This window comes from Choristoneura fumiferana, chromosome 22 (assembly GCF_025370935.1).
Source record: "Choristoneura fumiferana chromosome 22, NRCan_CFum_1, whole genome shotgun sequence".
In the NCBI taxonomy this organism is placed as follows: Eukaryota; Metazoa; Arthropoda; class Insecta; order Lepidoptera; family Tortricidae; genus Choristoneura; species Choristoneura fumiferana.
In genome coordinates, this window is record NC_133493.1 from 11,832,075 (window position 1) to 11,852,671 (window position 20,597).

The 20,597-nt window shown below is 38.2% G+C and overlaps 1 protein-coding gene, 1 long non-coding RNA gene and 1 other non-coding gene across 3 annotated transcripts; 2 read left to right on the plus strand and 1 right to left on the minus strand.

The window, feature by feature from the left end:
• Positions 1 to 216: 216 nt before the first annotated feature.
• Positions 217 to 300, plus strand: TRNAL-CAG (transfer RNA leucine (anticodon CAG)). Its single transcript has one exon. It is a non-coding gene; the product is annotated as a tRNA-Leu (tRNA).
• Positions 301 to 902: 602 nt separating this feature from the next.
• LOC141440459 (6-phosphogluconolactonase-like) lies at positions 903 to 9,451 on the plus strand. Its single transcript, XM_074104974.1, has 4 exons — positions 903 to 1,150; positions 1,564 to 1,764; positions 1,968 to 2,248; positions 8,180 to 9,451. The coding sequence occupies exons 1-4, from the start codon at positions 1,033 to 1,035 to the stop codon at positions 8,276 to 8,278; spliced, it is 699 nt and encodes a 232-aa protein (XP_073961075.1). The 5' UTR covers positions 903 to 1,032; the 3' UTR covers positions 8,279 to 9,451.
• A 717-nt stretch (positions 9,452 to 10,168) lies between these two features.
• Positions 10,169 to 17,841, minus strand: LOC141440460 (uncharacterized). The gene is made up of 3 exons (XR_012452705.1): positions 17,592 to 17,841; positions 13,788 to 13,875; positions 10,169 to 10,736 (listed from the first exon to the last, which is right to left on the minus strand). It is a non-coding gene; the product is annotated as an uncharacterized lncRNA (long non-coding RNA).
• Positions 17,842 to 20,597: the final 2,756 nt, after the last annotated feature.

Sequence of the window (20,597 nt, forward strand, 5' to 3'; positions counted from 1 at the left end):
GCCGGATCTAATAGTTTCCGAGTTACAAAAAAAAATCGAATTGGTTCACAAATGACGGAGTTCTGAGGTAACAAACAAAAAATAATAATATAATATCATAATAAAAAAAATCAACCGAATTGATAACCTTCTTTTTGAAGTCGGTTAATAAATTCAGTCAAATTGAACTAATAAAAGTAACAGAACTAAATTTATAATTTCATTGCTTATGATATCGTCAGGATGGCCGAGCGGTCTAAGGCGCTGCGTTCAGGTCGCAGTCCACTTCTGTGGGCGTGGGTTCGAATCCCACTTCTGACAATCTTTTTATTTTTATTTTTTATGTTTTTACCTTCAAAGTCTTCAAACTTCACGAATATTGCCGCCTGCACTGTTGAAAGGTTTTTGCTTCCTCGGAATAATCAGCAATCACGTGAGTGGCTATGTACAGTCAACTACATACAAAAAGATTGAAGTAGCCAAAGTTATAAAAATAAATAATGCTACGACAACAAATAATAATTATTAATACAGTGCGACGTCTTTATTAGTTTATTTATATTTTCATTGTTCCAAATTCAAACAAATAAAATCACGAACAAAAGATACAAAGAGCGATATATATAGCTTTTGGCTGCTCTAGTTGCCTGTCAACGCTCTTATTTTGTTATATGAATAAGAGTTCAACTCAAAATTCAAAGCACCTGACCTGAGTGGTTAACGGCGAATTGGAAAAAGTTAAATTTTGCATGATAACTGCGTTATTATTTTAGTTCCGTTTTTTTTGCGACGTTCTTCGTAGAGTATCTATGAAGGGTGCCCCCACATGCAATCGCTAATCGCTAGTCGCACAATATACGTAACAAACTTAGTTGTATGTATTGTGCTAGTCGCTCATCATTCATCTGTCATTGACATTGAATGTCATTCAAAGATGTCATTCATGCATCATCATTGCGCTCGCGCGCTGTCCGGTTGTGGGATTGCTGTTATTCGTTCACTGGTTGTTTGTTTGTTGTAAATTTTCTTTCTCTGTTCTATAGAATTCTAAGAATGACGATCATAAAAGTAGCAGATGAAAGCGAAGTGATTAGTAAACTGTCTACGTATGTTGAGAAAATATCCAACGATGCTATTTACAATCGGGGAAAATTCTACATCGGTTTGTCCGGTAAGTTTGTTGAAACTGTTTATACAACTTCCTCCTGCCTGTTTTTCTTTAACTAAATATTGTTAGTAAAATAGCATTTATCATTAACTGCAGCAAGCTTATATTTCAAATAAGAATTTAATGTTGCTTCTGATGAAACAAGTTGCAGAACTTTGCCGGTCTTTAGTTGAGACGTTAAATTGCTGTTCAAGTCCATCAATCTTTTCATGTGTTATCTAACCAGTGACGTGTCCTACTCATAATAAAAATAATAATCAATCAGGAGTCTTAAGTTTTTTGCTAAGTCACTAATTCATGCTTACTACTGATACTTGAAAAAACTGAAATATTACTCACATACCTACAGCGTTTTGACACTAAATATTATCCCAAAAAATTAATTGAATGATTACATATTATGTTATGGTTAACAGGTGGGTCCGTGCTGAAATTCCTTTGTGAAAGTCTGCCAAAGATCAATACAGACTGGTCAAAATGGACGCTAGCTTTTTGTGATGAACGAGTTGTGCCTGAAGATAGTGAAGACTCCACATTTGGGGTGTATAAGAAACAACTTATACCAAAAACAGAATTAACGGAGAAACAATTTATTGTCTTGAAACAGGGAGTTTCAGGTATGTTGGCTTTAAACCTACTTTACCTACATTTTTGACCAACTGGGCAACAAATTACAAGCAAATAGTATTAGTGTATTACAATACAAAATCGCTAATACTATTAGCTTGTAATTTGTCATGCAATTGGGCCCTGATAGTAACAAAACCTGATGTGATTTTTTATTAAGCGATAAGTTACTAAATCCTGTTTTAAATTTCAGCCAAAGCAGCAGCTAAGGATTACACCGAAAAACTAAAACTAGCATTTAACAGTGAAGAGTTCAAGTTTGATCTGCTTCTACTTGGCATGGGACCCGATGGCCACACATGCTCCCTCTTCCCAGGGCACCCCCTACTGAGTGAAACTATATTGAAGGTGGCAGCCATCACAGACTCCCCCAAGCCACCTCCAGAAAGAATCACGCTCACTTACCCCGTCATAAATGCTGCTAGAAACTGCATTTTTGCTATCAGTGGTGCTGGAAAGGCAGATATGGTTAAGGTATGTGTGTGGGCTAAAAAATTGCTAAAATGGCAAGGATTAGGCAAGGATTGCATTTCTACTAGAGGTTGTGTTGCGAGGAAAACATCCTAGAACCTCTCTGCTACCGCATAGTTGTAAAAAACCTTTTATAATAATAATAATAATAATAATAATAATAAAGCCCTTTATTCTGAACCACAAGCATGAGAAAATAATAATAATAAATTTATAAAAAAAGAAACTGGTTAAATAATGTCTTGTAGTTCAGCGTGCCTGTTGGCATAGGCCTCCTCCAACCTTTTCCATTCGGTTCTGTCGCGTGCTACCCTTCTCCAGTGGTGTCCAGCTGTTAGTTTTAAATCGTCCTCCCATCTTGTCTGTTGACGTCCACGGCAGCGCTTGCCGTCTCTAGGGTACCAATCCGAGACAATCTTGCTCCATTTCTCTTGTGGATCCCTGATCATGTGTCCCGCCCATCTCCATTTTTGTTGGTCTATTTGCTCAGTAATGTCTCTTACTCTCGTTTCCCTTCTTATAACTATACTTTTGATTTTGTCCAGCTTTTTTATTCCCATCATGCTTCTCTCCATGGCTCTTTGGCAACGTTCCAGCTTAGCCCTGTGATGCTTAGTTAGAGACCATGTTTCGCAGCCGTATGTAATAACTGGCAGGACGCAGGTGTTGAATACTTTTCTTTTTAATGATAAGTTCAGTTCCTTGGATTTCAAAACTTCTCTCAGCGACCAGTACTTCTTCCATCCATTTGTGATTCTTTTGTTAATTTCTTTAGTAGTCTGCTCGTTGTGACTGATTATTTGGCCTAGGTAGCTATATTCCTGCACATATTCAAGTGGGTGGTTGTCAATTCGTATCTCTATCGGTTTGGAGTTTGTGAGTAGTTTTGTTTTCTCCCTGTTCATAGATAGCCCAACTTTCATACTTTCTTCCTTTAGTGATATTATCATTTTCTCCAGATCTTTTGGGTTTTCTTCGAACAGGACTATGTCATCTGCGAATCTGAGATGGTTCATTTTTACGCCATTCACGTTTAGGCCAAATCTGCACCAGTCTAGTTTGCGAAAGATACTTTCCAGTACGGCTGTGAACAGTTTCGGAGAGAGAGGGTCCCCCTGCCTTACTCCTCTTTCAATTTTAAACTTCTTGCCCAGGGATTCCAGTTGTATCCTCGCTTCGCTATTTGCGTAGATGTTTTTAATAATATTGATGTACATTGATGCTATCCCTTGCTCTTTCAAACTCTCCCATAAGGCTTCGTGGGTTATGCTGTCAAAGGCTTTGGAATAGTCAATGAACGCCATATACAAATTTTTGTTATATTCTTTGTACTTTTCTAGTATTTGTTTCACTGTGTGTATATGGTCAATGGTGGAGTACTTTTTTCTGAATCCGGCTTGTTCTCTTGGCTGGTTCTCATCAAGATTTTTATTTATTCTACCCAGGATGACTTTGGAGAATACCTTATAGATGTTGGATACCAAACTTATAGGTCTGTAGTTCCCTATGTCTTCTTTTTGTCCTTTCTTAAATATAAGAATTATGTGTGAAGTTTTCCACTGCGTGGGTATTTTACCCGACTCCAATATGTCGTTAAATATTGCTGTTCATCATCCCAGCCTATATACGTCCCACTGCTGGGCACAGGCCTCCTCTCAGAACAAGAGGGCTTGGCCGTAGTTCCCACGCGGCCCAGTGCGGATTGGGAACTTCACACGCACCATTGAATTGCTTCGCAGGTTTGTGCAGGTTTCCTCACGATATTGCTGTTAGTATGGGTATTACCTCTTCGAGAGTACCCTTGAGAAGCTCGTTTGTAATTTTGTCTGGGCCTGGCGCTTTTTCCATCTTTTGGCTAAGTATAGCTTGTTCCACTTCACTAGGCATTACTTTTGGTTCTCTAGGCTCTTCTTTGTATTGACTTTCGTGGAGGTTTTTCCTTTGCTCTTGTTTCTGTAGTTTGTCTGGATGCGAGTAGAGGTCCTGGTAGAATTGTGTAGCTATTTCGTTGATATCTTTCCTGTTTGCCGTAGTTTTTTCCTTTTTACTTAGTTTTGGTATCCAGTCCTTACTTGTTTCCCTCAGTTCCTTTAAAGCCTTCTTTACTCCCCCTGTTTTCTTTATATGTATTTCTAATGTTTGTAGCCGCTTGGTTGTCCTGTCTTTTCTGATATTTTTCCTGATTTCCTTGCTTAGTTCGGCTACTTGTTTGATGTTATCTTTCCTAGGGTAGTGAGAGAGCAATATTTTACGTTTTTCTATTATTTGCAGTGTTGTGTCGCTTAGTATGTACTTCTCCTCTCTCATGCTCCCAGTTTTAGCTGAGGTTAATTGCTTTTCTAGTCTTCCGTACATGGCAACAACATCTGTGCTCCTGTCCTCCTCTGATGTTTCTTTGGTCATTTCATTCAGGGCCTTGGTAATATCTCTTAAAGTTTCGTTGCTAAACGCTGTGTTTTATGGGTTGCTATATGTTTTCTAGACTTTTTTGGTGATTTCACTTTTAAAAAGCTCCTTACCATGCGGTGATTTGTGTTGAAGTTTAGATTTGATATTACCGATGTGTCTGTGAAGGCTTTTGGATCGCTGGTCATTATATAGTCTATCTCGTTTTTGTACCTTCCGTCTGGGGAGATCCAGGTCCACTTGTTGTTCTTATTTTTCTTGTATATACTGTTTAAAATTGTTAGGTTGTGTTCGAGTAAGAGTTCTACTAACAGTTCTCCATTTGGGCTTCTTTTTCCTTGTCCGAAGTTCCCCAAGACATATTCTTCCTTATTTAACTTTGCCCCAACTTGAGCATTGAAGTCACCCATCAGTATTATGTGGTTGTGTGAGTACTTCATTATTGTTTGAGTTAGTTCGTCGTAGAAGAGTTTGTTTTCCATTTTGTTTGCTTGTTCCGTCGGGGCATATATTTGTATGATAGTCCAAAATTTGCGATAACCCGGTATGTTGATGGTAAGTACCGCTATTCGGTCAGAGAATCCGGTGATCTCTTGGATCTGTTTTTTCAGCGACTGCTTGATTAGGAATCCTACTCCTCTGTGTCCCGCTACTTCGCCTTTGTGGAATAGTATGTAGTCTGCGCGTTCCTCGATTTTTTCTCCTAGTCTTCTCATTTCGCTTATACCTAGGATATCGAGATTTATGTCTTCTAATGCTTTTTCTAGCTCCTGTAGGCTTTCGTCGGTTCTAAGGGTTCTTGTGTTCAGGGTTGCAATTTTAAGTGTTTTGCTTCTAGTTGGAGGGTTGTGGTCGTTCTCCCCACGGGGACCAGCCGGATTGGGGATTGTGTAATTAGTTGTTTTATTATTAGTTGTTGTTTTTGTATTAGGTTTTGTTCTTTGTTTTCTGCCATTTTTTAGTTTTTTGATGACATATCTTCTGTTTGTGAGTGTGCTCTGTTCCTCATGGATTCAAATGGGTTGCTTCTAGGCAGTTTAGCAGGTTTGGCTGCACTGTCCATTTTGTGAGCTGTGCTGAAGTTGCTAGGGGGCGTAGATGGTGGTGAAGACGGAATTCTTTTCCTTTTTTCCTTCTCCAACTTGTCCTTTATTATGAGTCTACCATTCCTTATGATTGCGTACTTTCCAGAAGCTCTAGCATCTTTTAGTGCTGGAATCAGTGACTTTCTTATTTCAACCTCTTCCTTGGGCAAATCCTCCGTAATGTATGTTCCTTTTGGGAAGTTCTTCTTGTTTTTGAGAATTTCGTTTCTGCGCCATGTAAGAGTCAAAGTAATCTTAATAGGTCTTATTTTATTGACAGTCTTTTTTCCAACTCTATATAATTTGCTAATTTCCCATTTGTCCCATTCATGGGTTTCATTCTGCGCTTTATTATTGGTCCTATTGAGCAGTCCAAGCACCATATTTGTCAGTTCTGAGCTGTTAGTCTCCCTTTCTTCCACCCCATGTAAGATTATATTGTTTTTTCTTCCTTCTAATTCTAGATAATTTATTTTAGAACGCAATGTCTCAACCTCTTTTTTTAAAGCTTCATTTTCTAGCCGAAAGGGTACCAAGTGTTCATCTAAAGTTTTAGTAATAGTTTCGGTTAAGATTTGCATTTGTTTGTTGTTTTGTTTTTCCATCTCTTCCTTTATATTAGACCATAGCAATTTCATTTGTTCTTCCATTATTATTTATCAGAGACGTAGTTGTTTCTTATTTGATTTTTTCTACCAATAGTAGTTTTTTCTTTCTGCTGGCAACCTCGGGTTTTTTTTTTTTTTTTTTTTCTATTTGACAACTGACGAACGAACAAACTTGAACTGACAACCCCCGTCTAGACTACCCACAACACCAAAATTATTACTATCGATTTTTGATGATTAAGTCTACTTTATAGCACTTTGCGTCGATTTTATTATTTGATTGTGACCCGTGCTGAACTTTTGTAGCGAATAACACGTTATTCTTGCAAACTAATCACTTTTACACGATATTTCGTATTAAAATGCGGAGAAGCGCGCGACATAGATGTTTTCACTGTGACAGTTTTGACAGAACACTTTTAGCTATGGTTAATTAACCAAATTTATGGTTAGATAAAATGCAGTTATTAACAGTTAATTATCCGACTGTGACAATGAAAAAGGGTAATGTGTGTTTTATTGTGTAGTCAACAGGTGAAGTGAAAAACCGGTATCCGAAGGATAAAGATTTCATTTTAGATTTTATCCTACTTCCTACTAATATTATAAATGCGAAAGTTTGTGAGTGAGTATGTTTGTTACTTCTTCACGCTGAAACGGCTTGACGGATTTGGATGAAATTTGGCAAAAAGTTAATTTATAACCTGGATTAAAACATAGGATACTTTTTATCCCGGAAAAAAAAATACGTTGTTGAGTTTCTTGCCGGATTCTTCTCAACAGAGGTTTTTCCGAACCGGTGGTAGATTTTTTTTTGACATTCATAAGTGCTTGTTATGGCCTAAATTGAATAAAGATATTTTGACTTTGACTTTGATATTCCCACGGGATAGGGGTAAAATCGCGAAATAATAACTGCTGAGTTTTAGAGTAATGAAATTTGATATGTAGGTAGCTGAACCTCTGGAATAACACATAGGCTACTTTTTATCCTGATATTCCCACGGGATAAAGAAAAATCTTGAAATTTCAGCACTGGGTTTAGAGTCTTGAATTTTTTAGTTGTTCACAACACAACCTCAATGAAAACCACGATATTAATTTTGGAAATTTCCAGAGAAATTTTGTAAAATCCCGAAAATTTCAATTGCAACTACAACAACAGTTTACGCGTGCGAAGCCGCGGCTAAAAGCTAGTATATCATATTTAAAGGGACATATACTTGATAACCTCTTTATTTATTTTTATTATTTTTAACCTATTTTTTTATTTTTATTTTATACTGACTGATTATTTTTTGGTTGTACATACCACACTGTTCGAGTATAGAATAGACAGAGCGAATGTGTGAGCGAGATAGCATGACAGCGGCCGCCCCTTACAGATTGTTTCTTTATCTGTTATTTTTCTATAGAAGTTACCCGTTTTGGAAAAAAAAAGTTGTGATGGCCTAGTGGTTTGACCTATGACCTCTCAAGCAGAGGATTGTGGGTTGATATTCCCAGCTCGCACGTCCGAGTTTTTCGAAAGTCATGTGCAAAATGGGAACTACGGCCCAAGCCCTCCCATTCTGAGAGGAGGCCTGTGCCCAACAGTGGGAGATGAGAAAGATGAGAAAAAATATGCTTTTTGTTACTCAGAATCATGAGCACAATTGAGTCCGATAGTTTAAAAAAAATTCAAAAACGACACTTTAGTCACGCTTTTCCAACTCGGTATAGGCTAGATATGGGCGTCACAAAACTGACGCATAAACGCCCTTTAACACAAGCACGCACGCATACTAAACTCTCGCATTTCTGCCTTAGTAAGATAGGATTATTTTCTGTTTCAGCGTATCCTCAAAGACAAGGAAGACCTGCCATCTGCTAGGGTGAAGCCTGAAGGTTCATTGTACTGGATCGTCGACAGCGATGCGGCTGCGCACATCTGAGGTTTCCTTGACAGACGAAGTATCGCTAGATGGCGTTAGTATCGATAGGTCCGTTTGACGTTAGTTTTGCTGCGATTGGCATAAGGATTGGCTCATTTAGTTTCTTTCTTTAAAAAAATATGGCTCTGTCCATTGGAGGACAATTTTGCCAGTGTCTAGTAGTTTTTGTTTTGCCGTTGTACGGTAAAAAAATTCTAGAAAACGAAATATGAGAGGTAATGGTGGATGAACGATGACAGCGCGAATCCGCTCATTTAGTTATTTAAACCGATCACAAACGTACCGCAAATGTCAAAGTTGTCAAACGTACATCACGATACTAGGGGTGACACTCTTTACCGGCCCGGATAATACCGACCCTGTTTTTCGTGTACACGCCCATAGAAGCTTCTGTCAGTTTCTATGGGCGTGTTCACAAAAAACAGGGCCAGTATTTCTATGTCGGTGTTGTCCGGGCCGGGAAAGAGTGGCACCCGATACTAGCACCAATAAGCCACACAAACACTCATTATAGATTTGAGGCCGTATTGCCTAACGTTTCTGATGCTCGTGATCGCAATCAAATGACAGTTTTTGTATGCGAAATCTGTCATTTGATTGCGTTTTCGAGCGCCAGAAAGGTTAGGCAATACGGCCTCTGGTTAGGTCCATTTCAACGACATTGACAATAGAAGTGTTGACACCATTAAAAAATAATTCGAAGACACGACTCCAGTAAAAAAACGCTTTATTAGCCCTGAAAACCAGATTAATTTTCGATTAACTGCAAAATCAGATTTTTTGTTGCTTTAAAACCAATAAATAATTAGTTGATTGAGTGTGCGAACAAGTGACGTCATATGTTGCTATTTCCATTCAAACTCTATGGGAGAATTGTGTTTTGACAGCTCATAAAAAGTACGTCAGTTGATTGGTGGTGTCAACATCCCTATTTGAAATCCATATCGACCTGTGATACCAACATTTGAAATGTAATTGATTGTAATTCATATTTTTTTGGTGATTTTTAGATATTGATGGTTATGGTGCAATTAAATGTTATGAAATTAAGAGCAACGATATTTTTATAGCAATGTTTGTATTTTGTAAGGGTTTACATTCCTGTTATTTTGTAATAAAAGTGAGACGGTTGTAAGTTACAAAAGTTTTTTAATCATCAACCCATTCACTATTTGTGAGTTTTTTTATTTCTTTTGACTTGTATGTAATGTGATAAGTCATCAAATCTCATATAGAGGAGAAAAGAGCAATCAAGACCCATAAGCAAACAATGACTTTATTTTGTGTATAACCCTTCCTTTGAACGCCACGGTCGGCAAACCGCGACAGCTGAAAATCGTGCCATAGGTACATGGCATTTTGTGGCGCCTATAAAAAGATTTTCAGATTTTTTTGCCGTCTGTGGCCGACCGTGGCGGCCAAAGGGTTAAAATTGTTACCAATTTTTGTTCGTTTACAATTCATTAGTTACTATTGTTTACTTCTTTGTTATTACAGTTTGTTTTTGCGAATGAACTTGACGTCATTTCTTTCTTTACAAAGTTATCAATGCTGCCAAAATCGTAATATCTTAACGAAGACAGGCGCGCGCGCGCATTAAAAAAACTACGCTGCGCACCATGCGGTTAGACGCGCGGTTTAAGCGTGCCATCCCTCTTCAAAGTATTACTTGAGAAAGAGAGCGTCAAAGCGTATAATCATCAAGTATAAGGATATTTTAAATCCAAAGACTGTTTTTAGCATTTAAGTATCAGCATCTACAGAGTCAATACATCAAATTTGTCTAGGCATTATGAGTATCCAACACTTTCGCTTCGTTGGTTGCTTACATATCTTGCCCACAACCAATGGTCTTTACAAATGTGTGAAAACGTGTAATAAAACAAAACATCAAGTTCCAATATGTGTAATTCCCTCATACTTTCAAATGCCCGCGAGATCATCACAATTGCATTCTTTCACATAAAAAAGATCTCGACTACTCGGTACAATTATTACTTTATAGATCGACATTAGTTCAACTATAATATGTAATTACAAAAACTCTGTCAACTAAATATAAAAAGATTCGGCGCGCATAGCGTACCAAACGCTTACATACATATACATATTATAAAGATAAGATATACATAGCACTACAGTTAATTTTAAACAATTGTAACCTAGCGGAGCGGGCGCGGCACTCGGCAATACTATTGCAGCACAGCGGCGTCAAACAACACCGAGTGCCGTCGCGTACACAATTTAAAAACGAACGAAATATTAACATAGTTTTTTTTTTTCATTCAAATTCCTTTCGTATTATTTTACAAGTTTCAGTTACACATTAAAAATAGGGTTTGACGGGTGTGGTCGTTAGGCGCGCACGCGCGGGGCGCGGGGCGCGGCCGGCAATTGACTGGAGCGAGGGGGCGCCGCGGCGCCGTCTATATACAGGTGTCTAACGACTGTGGGGGGCCTGCGGACAGACAGACAAGTTAACACACACACACACACAGGTACACTAACCGGCGATAAAGATTACACATCGGTCTTCGGAATAAGACAATTGGCTGTTCACGACGACTTCCGAACACTGGCGACCGTTCATCAATCATCGTATTTATTAAGTGACGTTTTATCACACTAATATTATAAATGCGAAAGTTAGTAAGTCTGTTTGTTTGTTTGTTACTTCATCACGTCTAAACCGCTGAACCGAGTTAGGTGATATTTGGTATACAAATAGTTTGAGTCCCGGGGTAGGACATAGGATAGTTTTTATCCCAGAAAATTGCATAGGTCCCGCGGGATAGCGATAGCCAAATATTTTACGCGGACGGAGTCGCGGGTAGCGGCTAGTATCAAATAAATACTGCGCCTTTAAGGACTTAATTACTTTACGTCAAATTAATGATTTATGTAAACTTCGGATATCTGTAGAGAGCTGTTGCAACTACTAGAAAAAGGATAGTTCCCTCTTTTTCCTAAAAATGCCATCGTACAATTTAAAGCTTTGGGGGGTTTCAACAACTCTATATATTTTCATCTAAATGCGTCTTACTCTATTGCACCTGTACAACGACTGACAAACGTCACATAAGTAGTGTGTGACAACGCTCTATGAAGCCGAAATTAGCCGAGTGTCTTTCCAAAGACCAATGTGCAATCTTTATGGTCGGGTACCTTTTTATGCGTATGTTTTTATGGTATTGTATAGGCCATGTTGCCCTAAATAAATGAATTTATTATTTAAGACGACTGCGTGCCCACACGGTTTTTCCTACAAACATAGTTAACTACCCCTAAACTTTTTGACCAATTTTCGATATTTTTTTACTGAACACCAAAAGAGAGGCGGCTTGTACGTTTCATGTTTTCAAATAACATGCCTTTGTACAGTCAATTACAGCGATATCGATACGGCCAGAGTTACAAAAAATATGTAAATAGACAACTTTTTTGGTGATCAAAAAATATCGAAATCTGAACTCTAATACCTTAATAATAGAGTGCATGTGCCGATAATCTTTGACCACCTGTACACCTCAATATTTGTCAATTGTGTTGATTCTATATTTCTGTACAATAAATAGTTTACATACACGGGGTGGGGTGGGGTCACATGAAGCTTCTTTTTTTTCAGGAGTCCCGTGCTTCCACTATTAGTTCACAATTTCACTGTTCTTGAAGTGGAAGCACACTTGGACGTGTGACTTTGTCAATCATTTTGTATGGGGACAGTGAACGTCTTATGGTGCTCCCACATTGGCTGTTAGCCTGTTACAAATGTTTTATAACGTTATATAAACCCCCTTGCAATGGTTTATCACATTTTTAGGCATTGAAGCTTAGAAAGTAAGCTTTCATGCACATAAAACACAAAAACCATAGGTGCCCGTTTTTTTTTGCAAGGGGGTTTATAAAACACGATAACAAATTCTAACAGTATAACATTTGTTACAACTTGTTAGATGTTTTAAACGTGGGAGCACATTGGTATAATTTTTTTATATTTGACGACTTGGCCATCCAAGTGGTTAGAGACCCTAACTACGAAGCTTGAGGTCCCGGGTTCGATTCCCGGCCGGGGCAGATATTTCTATGAATAATACGAATGTTTGTTCTCGGGTCTTGGATGTTTAATATCTATTTAAGTATGTATGTATGTAAACTCTTTATTGCACATAAAAATAAAAATACAAATACACAGAGAGGAGAACAAAGGCGAGCTTATCCCTAAAAAGGGTATGTATGTGAGTCGATCAACTTTTTCTTTTCACTCGTTACTATAGTTACGGTCTCCTGAGTCACTCTTTAAATCGTAATTTGCCAAAGATGCTTTTTTGTGGTAGTTTTAAGCCCCTTCTATAATTGGTCATCTAATAAGCATATTAGTATAATGTGACACAACATTTCTTCTATTAAACTGTACTACTTCTGTCCCCTCGCTGACGGGACAGAATAAGAACAAGAAATAGTTGATCCATCCATTTATCTATAAAGTAGGTTTATCCGTTGCCGAGTATTCATAGTACAAGCTTTGCTTAGTTTGGGACTAGGTCAATTGGTGTCAAGAATCCCATGATATTTATTTATTATTATTTATATAACACCATATTATATTATAATATGTGATATTGTTATATAATATGATAATAATGTTACAAAGAAATGTTATAACGTTAAACAGGGTGGAAAGTTGAGATGGGGCAGCAAGGGCAGCTACTAGATCCCTTGCTGCTACGCGAAAATGCTCTTAGGAGACCTTTACTAACTTTTTGAGTGATGACAATCGACATTCACAGATTTTTGATAAAATGAACAGTCAGCGAGAAAATCAACAGATTTGACTTTTTTTTTTAATGCCAATTGGTCCCATTTCTATCAAGGATTAAAACACTCTTTGAGACCAACTAAGGTTAGAGTACAGAACACCCACAAATCAAAGAAAACTTTTTCCATACAGTTCGTACGGTACTAATTTGCAAAGTGAAACTTTCGCATCTTGTTTTTTTACGAATATGAATCCTTTATGCTTAAAGAAAATTAAACAGTATGTAGACAACTAAAAACTGAACATTTTAACTACAGTTAGGGGCTGTTTCACCATCCATTGATTAGCGTTAACCGACGGTTAAATGTGATGCCGTCTCCGTCTATTCGAGCAAAACAAATAGAGACGGCATCACACCTAACCGCCAGTTAACACTAATCAATGGATGGTGAAACAGCCCCTTAGTGTCTTAACCCAGTATTGCTGCCCCATCTCAACTTTCCACCCTGTATAACAGCTTGATAACAGCCAGCGGCGTCTTTAGCCCATGTAGCGCCCGTGTGCAATTATTACTTTAGCGCCATCTAGGAAGCGCGCGGTCAAAATGCAATAGGTACAAAGTGCCGCGGCCGGCGCCCCTAACACCGCTGCGCCCGTGTGCACTATAGGTAAAGACGCCTCTGATAACAGCCAACGTGGGAGCACCATTATAGTATGTATGGGGTGTTCCCAACAGTGCAAGCAGTGCAGTACCTGTGTGCTAGTTGGGCGCCCAGTAGGACTGCGAGTAGGTCGGCTTGCTGGGCGCGGGCTTGGCCGCCGCGCGCGCCGCCCCGCTCTCCTGTAACACGACCAACCACGTCACACGACGCCGACACAAACGACCAACGCACAAGGGCTAATATTCAACGTTTATGCGACATTTTATTCGTCATCAGGGTGTTCACTACAAATCTTTAAAAAAAATCGCTGACCAATCATGTACATTTCGAAGCAGGTTAATATGATTTTTTTTACTGCCCGAGATACTAAGCTAGACCCGATGATGGGAATTCACTGCACACCGAAAGTTTGTCAAATTTTTCGTTGACTGTTTTTATGGTGCCACTCTCTTTAATACGTCGCCCAGAACTAAAACGACTGGAGCTAAGTTTCTGGGAAATCACGAGTTTTTTTCCTGATTTTTTGGATTTCTAGCAAATTTCCCTGATTTTTCCCTTACTACCTTGAGCTTCCCTGAATTTTCTCTGACTTTCCAAAAAGTGGACACCCTGGTCATTGATTAGTGTTTTGGCAGGTGTTATTAAAAGACAATAGGGAATACTACTGCAATGTTCTATCGCTAATATTCTAGTGCTGCATTCTGGCACTAGTACAAACCGTAAACAATTCTTTGAATGTCTTATTTCCTCAGGATGCCATAATGTCATTAAAATTTCAATTTTTTTTTTGGAAATATAGCTCTATCGTTGCTATTGATATAAATATCACGTTATTTTGTTACTAATCAATATATCATGATCATGGCGGTAAACTATAATGAGAACGTCGTGGGAATTAGTTCACGGTTTGTGCTGGTGTCGCCCCCTGCGCAGAGCTTTGCATAATATTTCCTATGCCGATGCTAAATTTAGCATGATCTTTTCTGGCGACTTGTCCGTTGTGGGAAACGTGGAATGCCAATGACATTTAATCGAGCAATCAAAACGCTCGAATATTCGCCCAGAGGCACGTGTAAATATCAAAATTAAAAATATATGATTGTTTGGGTTAGTTTGACACCTGTGAATGTTTTTCAAGATTTTTTAATTGTGGTCCTCGAACGTTTCCATACATTGATCGACGTTCAAGCTATTACACTTTAACATTTAAAAAATTATTCAGTCAAACTAACCCTAAACTAAAAGACACCTGTATATATAAATTTAAAAATAACAGCAAAACATGTATACACGGCTAACAACTGTCAGATGGGAGCTTTTTCCCTCAATTTATGCGGTTTTGTACAAGACTTGCACTTGGGTGTTTAAAAAAAAAAAGTGTACCATTTTAAATTTTGGAAAAAATATAGGTTTTTCTACTCAGAATCAAGAGCACAATCGAATACGATAGTTTATAAAAAAAAACTCAAAAAAAAAGACAGTTTTGTGACGTTTTTTCATACACTTAGTATGGGCGTGACAAAACTGACTCATACAATTTAGTATGAAAAAATTAAATTCGTTTTGAAAGAAAAGATACTTGCACTTTTTTTTGAAAACGCCCAAGTGCAAGTCTTGTACAAAACCGCATAAATTGAGGGAAAAAGCTCCCACGAACAACCCCATTATCATTAAAAATATAATAATTGATCCAACTACTAGTTATCTACTAGGAACGTACGCCATCTGTTGAGGCACATTCAGAAGCTTTAACTATTTCAACGCATTTTAAACATATAAAGCATAAATAAGGGAAAGAGAATACATGCATATAATAAATACTTTCAAAAAATAAAAATAAGACCTAAGTTAGCGTGAGCTCGAATCACACGGTTTACTTTTGAATTAAATTGGATAAAATGAATTGAATACTTTATGAAATTTTGTCATGTAACGCAGTTCATTCATTACATTGTTTCTATATTACATGAATTTGATACTATCGAGTACAAAGATTAATAAACTCAAAGGTGTATATCAAAAGTTTTGAATACAAGCGTTCTTGTTGACTACTTGCACTGTCATCGAAACTACATACCAAATACATACATCCATATCAAATTTATAGTCAGTTCGATAACTATAAGTATATACACCGTGTCCAATAAGTTGGCATACAGTTTAGATTCTTGATAAAGCAAATGTATGAATAGTTAATATAATAAAAACTATATTTTATTAATGCCACACGTACATACAAATGTTTCAGGATAACTCCACGTTTAACTTTTTTACCGGCTTCAAACGTTTCTCGAATGAATCACACGCGGCACAGCTTCCATTGGCATTTCGTTTCAAATGTGCTTGATAACCTTTTTGAAATAATCCAGGTTATATAATTATGTAGTTTTGAAAGCATGTACGATCATACGAAATAATCTAATACGTTTAAGTCTGGAAAACTGGGTGGCCATTCATGTTTCGGCAAAAAATCGGTCAAATTAGCCTGACACCAAGCTTGAACAGGGTTTTGCTGTGTGTGAAGGAGCTCCGTCTTATTGGAAAACATAATATTAATTCCCAAACATACTTTTTAAATTTGGGGCAGTCATTTTTTCCAAAACCTTCGGCTTTATCGCCTTTATCGATAAATACTAAAGGTAGATACCCCCGCCTAGAAACTGGACCCCACACCATCATCGATGGCGAGCTCTGGAACCTAGGAACATTCTTCTAGTTGTCTGGAATGTCTTCTATCCTCGGTGTCCACAATTGATCATTTTGGGCATTATGAGGCTGTTCTAATACAAACAGTTTCTCGTCAAAAAACAAACTGATCCCCTGCGTGCCAAGAAAGAATTAAGTTCGATAAATGTCTCTCGCGTGGGAACTATCGCCCAAGCCCTCTTGTTCTGAGAGGAGGCTATTGCCCAGCAGTGGGACCTATATAGGCTGGGATGGATGGAAATGTCTCTCTTTTTCTTGGTCGCTTAGGAAACGCCATGAACTATGCGTTTTGTGTAAGCATGGCATCCAAGATCTACCCTCAAAACCGATCTCCTTGAAACTTTCAGGTCAGCAGCTTATTTTCGAATAGAGCGGTGTTTTTTTCCGCCGAACTCGCTCTCTCACAATCTTTAGTACTCTATCGGTTCTAGCTGAATGTGGCCGACCGGAAATTGTCCTGTCTCTATACCTTTTGATTGTGGTGTAAACTAGGTTTGCGTTTAATTCCAAGGGATTTAAAGCCTTGAAGACAGCGCCTGGGCTGTCGCCACTGCGATTTTTTTTGATAATCGTTTCGCGATACTGTTTCATCGTGGATTAAAAGCAAACCACAAATACCTAGACGATTGAAATGATTGCATTGTGTTAATGTTAATATATTGTATTCATTAAACTAAGAATATGATGGCTTGTAGTCCGTATGTCTTGACATTACTGTTTGTCTTTGCACTGACCTAGAGGTCAGTGCAAAAATATGTGTATTCGAACTTATTGGACACGGTGTAGATGATATTGGACTTGCAGAAGTCATCTTTAACAAAATTTAAAATTTAATTATAAAATGATGACTGTTAGATACTTTTATAATGATTTTAAATTTACGAGAAGCGCAAAGTAACTATAGCTTGTGACTGCATTTTTTTTTATCTGTAGAGACTTCGAAATGCCCGAGCCAATAATATGACTTTACTTTAAAAAAAAAAACACTTCAGCAGTTTTATCATGAACCAACCGACAAGCATAAAAACAGAGCTACTTTCTTAATAAAATACAAGCTCAATTATGGATAAATATTATAAAATACAATACATATACAAAAGCATCCAACAAGGCGGGTAGTACAACTGCGGAGGCGGTATATAAGGAGTACATAGCGTGTGCGATACATAAACATATGTGTATTACTTACCCGCCTATTATGACTACTGTTCACCCGTACATCCATCTACAAACGAAAGCAAACTCTAAATAATTCAAAATTTAAACTAAACACATGCATTTAAAAAAAACATTTCTCGGTCGATGGAGACGATGGAAAAATTTCATGCTGCCTATTTTAAACCACTTGCACCAATACGCAATCTCTATTCTGAACGACTCACTGTATAAAAAACGCAAATCATAATAAATTTTGACTACCATGCGTAACTCAGTTTATTTATAAAGGGATTACCGTGCGTATTACGCCGCCCGAATGACAGTCGAACTCATAACTCATAAAATAAAAATTATTTTGTGTTAAAATCATTGATCGTAGGGCTGGCTCTTTCCTCGCTCAATGTATTGGCATTACCATGCCACGAGGAAGCGTAGTCAGCCCAATAGCAGCGATCTGGATATTTTATTTACGAATATAAGTTTTTAAGGCCTAAATTAAGTTAGTTTTAGTTTTCTTTTGTAATACCACGAATATTATAATAAATGCGAAAGTTTGCAAGTCTGTTTGTTTGTTGTCTAAACAGCTGAACTGATTTTCTATATACAGATATCGATGAAATTCGGTATACAGATAGTATGAGTCCCGGGGAAGGACATAGGATAGTTTGATCCTGGAAAATTGTAGTTCCCGCGGGGAAGCGATAAACGAATTCTACAAGGACGGAGTCGCGGGCAACAGGCTAGTAAATATATACTGAGCGGCACAAAATTTGGCCCACTCTACATACAAAATTACCTATAACTGCATACATTTGAGGGCCAGATTTTTTGCCTCTCAGTATATAATGTTTCATAGCCCAGAAAACCTCATTCACTCATTTTAACAATTAGGAGTTCAGCCGTCATCCGGGCTAAGCAAAACGCACGGTACACTCTTAATCGCAACAAGGTAAACAATTGTACTGAACCTTAATTTTTTAATGAAAACTATTAAAAAAATAAATCACTATTATCACATTTGAGGCCATAACACTACCTTGACCCTTAGTGATATTTAATTTATAAAAGTATTTTTCAACAAAAAGCCCGGTCAAAATAGTTTACTTTATTTCGGTTTCTAAAAAATCAGGTATAGAGAAGAACTTTGACAAACATTGCTAAAAAAAAAAAGTTCCAATTGTGTAGGTACTCTATTGGATTTTTAATTTAATCCCATTATCACCGTATCTGGTGCGAATGGTTTACAAAACAAAATAATCATCAAAATCTTAAATAATAATACTAAATTAAGAGTAATTCTATTTGGTAAAGAGTAATAGTGAGGCAAAACCAATCATAACTGTATTTCATTAAAATTATATACTTTGTGTCCCGTGCCTCGTCTTTTAACCTTTTTCGACTATATTTTCATCTTTTTCAGACCCCGCCAATTGAAATTTAAATGAAATGAAGAATATGTATTTCGGACTACAAATCCATAGACACGTTTATAATATCCCCAAGCCCAGGTATATCATTAAACGAGCAATTGTCGTTTAGGCCGACAATACACACGCCTGTAGCTTGCACGTTTTCATGGAAGTAGCTTGCTCACTTGTGTCATATTTGCTGACGTTACACGTGCCAGCTACTACTCGTCCAAAAATGTGCAAGCGACAGCATGTGTATTCAAGCTTTAGGGCGTTATTTCGCCACATTGAAAAACATGGTGAACGATACACCACTGTATACGTATACTATGTTTACAAATAAAATACGGCTTCGACTTTAGAGCCACATGAAATCGTTCGACGCTCGCGCTCGTGTCCAGTGTCAAATCTGGTTACGTGACATTTAGCGATAAAGCTGAAAATGTTGAGCTTTATCGCTGGAAAAAAAAACCTCTTCAATATCGGCAAAACCACTTTTTTATTTTCATTCACTCCAATTTCTTTTATTTGTACCACCGCCACGACTGCTACTCAATGAGATAAAGATATCAGCTTCCAAGGCCAAGATCAATCCTGCAAGATGCCATCTTGTCGCTGCTGCTCGACGCGGCGACTTGACGCTACTTTTTCGAGTCGCGGGAAATTCAAAATCACCTTCAAAATGGGGTCACGTGACCAGATTTATCGCTGCAATCGAGCGACGAGCGACTGCATGTGGCCGCCACTTTATTTATTTGTAGCGCGCTGTGTGTGTGTGTGGTGTGTGTGCCTGGTGCGGCTGGTGCGCGTGGTGCGGGTGGTGGTGCTTGCTGCGGCGCGGGGGATGTACAGGATGGCTGCCGGGCCGAAGGGCGGCGGCGTGCGCTGTGGAACGTCGCCTTATCGTAGCTCTGAAAAAACACAACGAATGTGAGCGAGTCGGAGGGGAGCGGGAGCGGAGCCACCATACGTTCAACCAATCCATATTCCCGTCAAGGAATTTATAAAGCTTTGTCTCATTATCTCGACGACCGGATGGCTAATGGTTAGAGAACCTGACTACGAAGCTTGAGGTCCTGGGTTCGAATCCCGCCGGGCAGATATTTGTGTGTAATAACACGAATGTTTTTGTTTCTCGGGTTTGGATGTTAATATGTATATAAGAATGTATTTATCTATATAAGTATGTTTATCCGTTGCCTAGTATCCATAGTACAAGCTTTGCTTAGTTTGGGACTAGGTCAATTGGTGTCAAGTGTCCCATGATATTTATTTATTATTATGAGTTAAGAGTATTAGAGTTATTAGAGTAGTAACTGTTTACCTGGACGGGACATACTCGTATAACCTCATACGTCCATCTCGTTGGTGGTTTATCGATACTCACATTAACTTTGTTAAGCGCCTGGTGCGTCTTGGCGTACATCGCGGACGCGAGCTCGGGCGGGGCGGCCGCTGCCTTGTTCGCGTTCGCATTGTATCCGCCACCTGCGGAAATTAGTTATCAACCTTATCAGCTAAGTTCGTGAGCATGTGTGTGTATTTCTCGTTTACACTAAAACGGCTGGACCGATTTGAATTAAATTTAGTGTAGGAAAGATTTGCAAGTTAAGGAATGTGTTGCACCA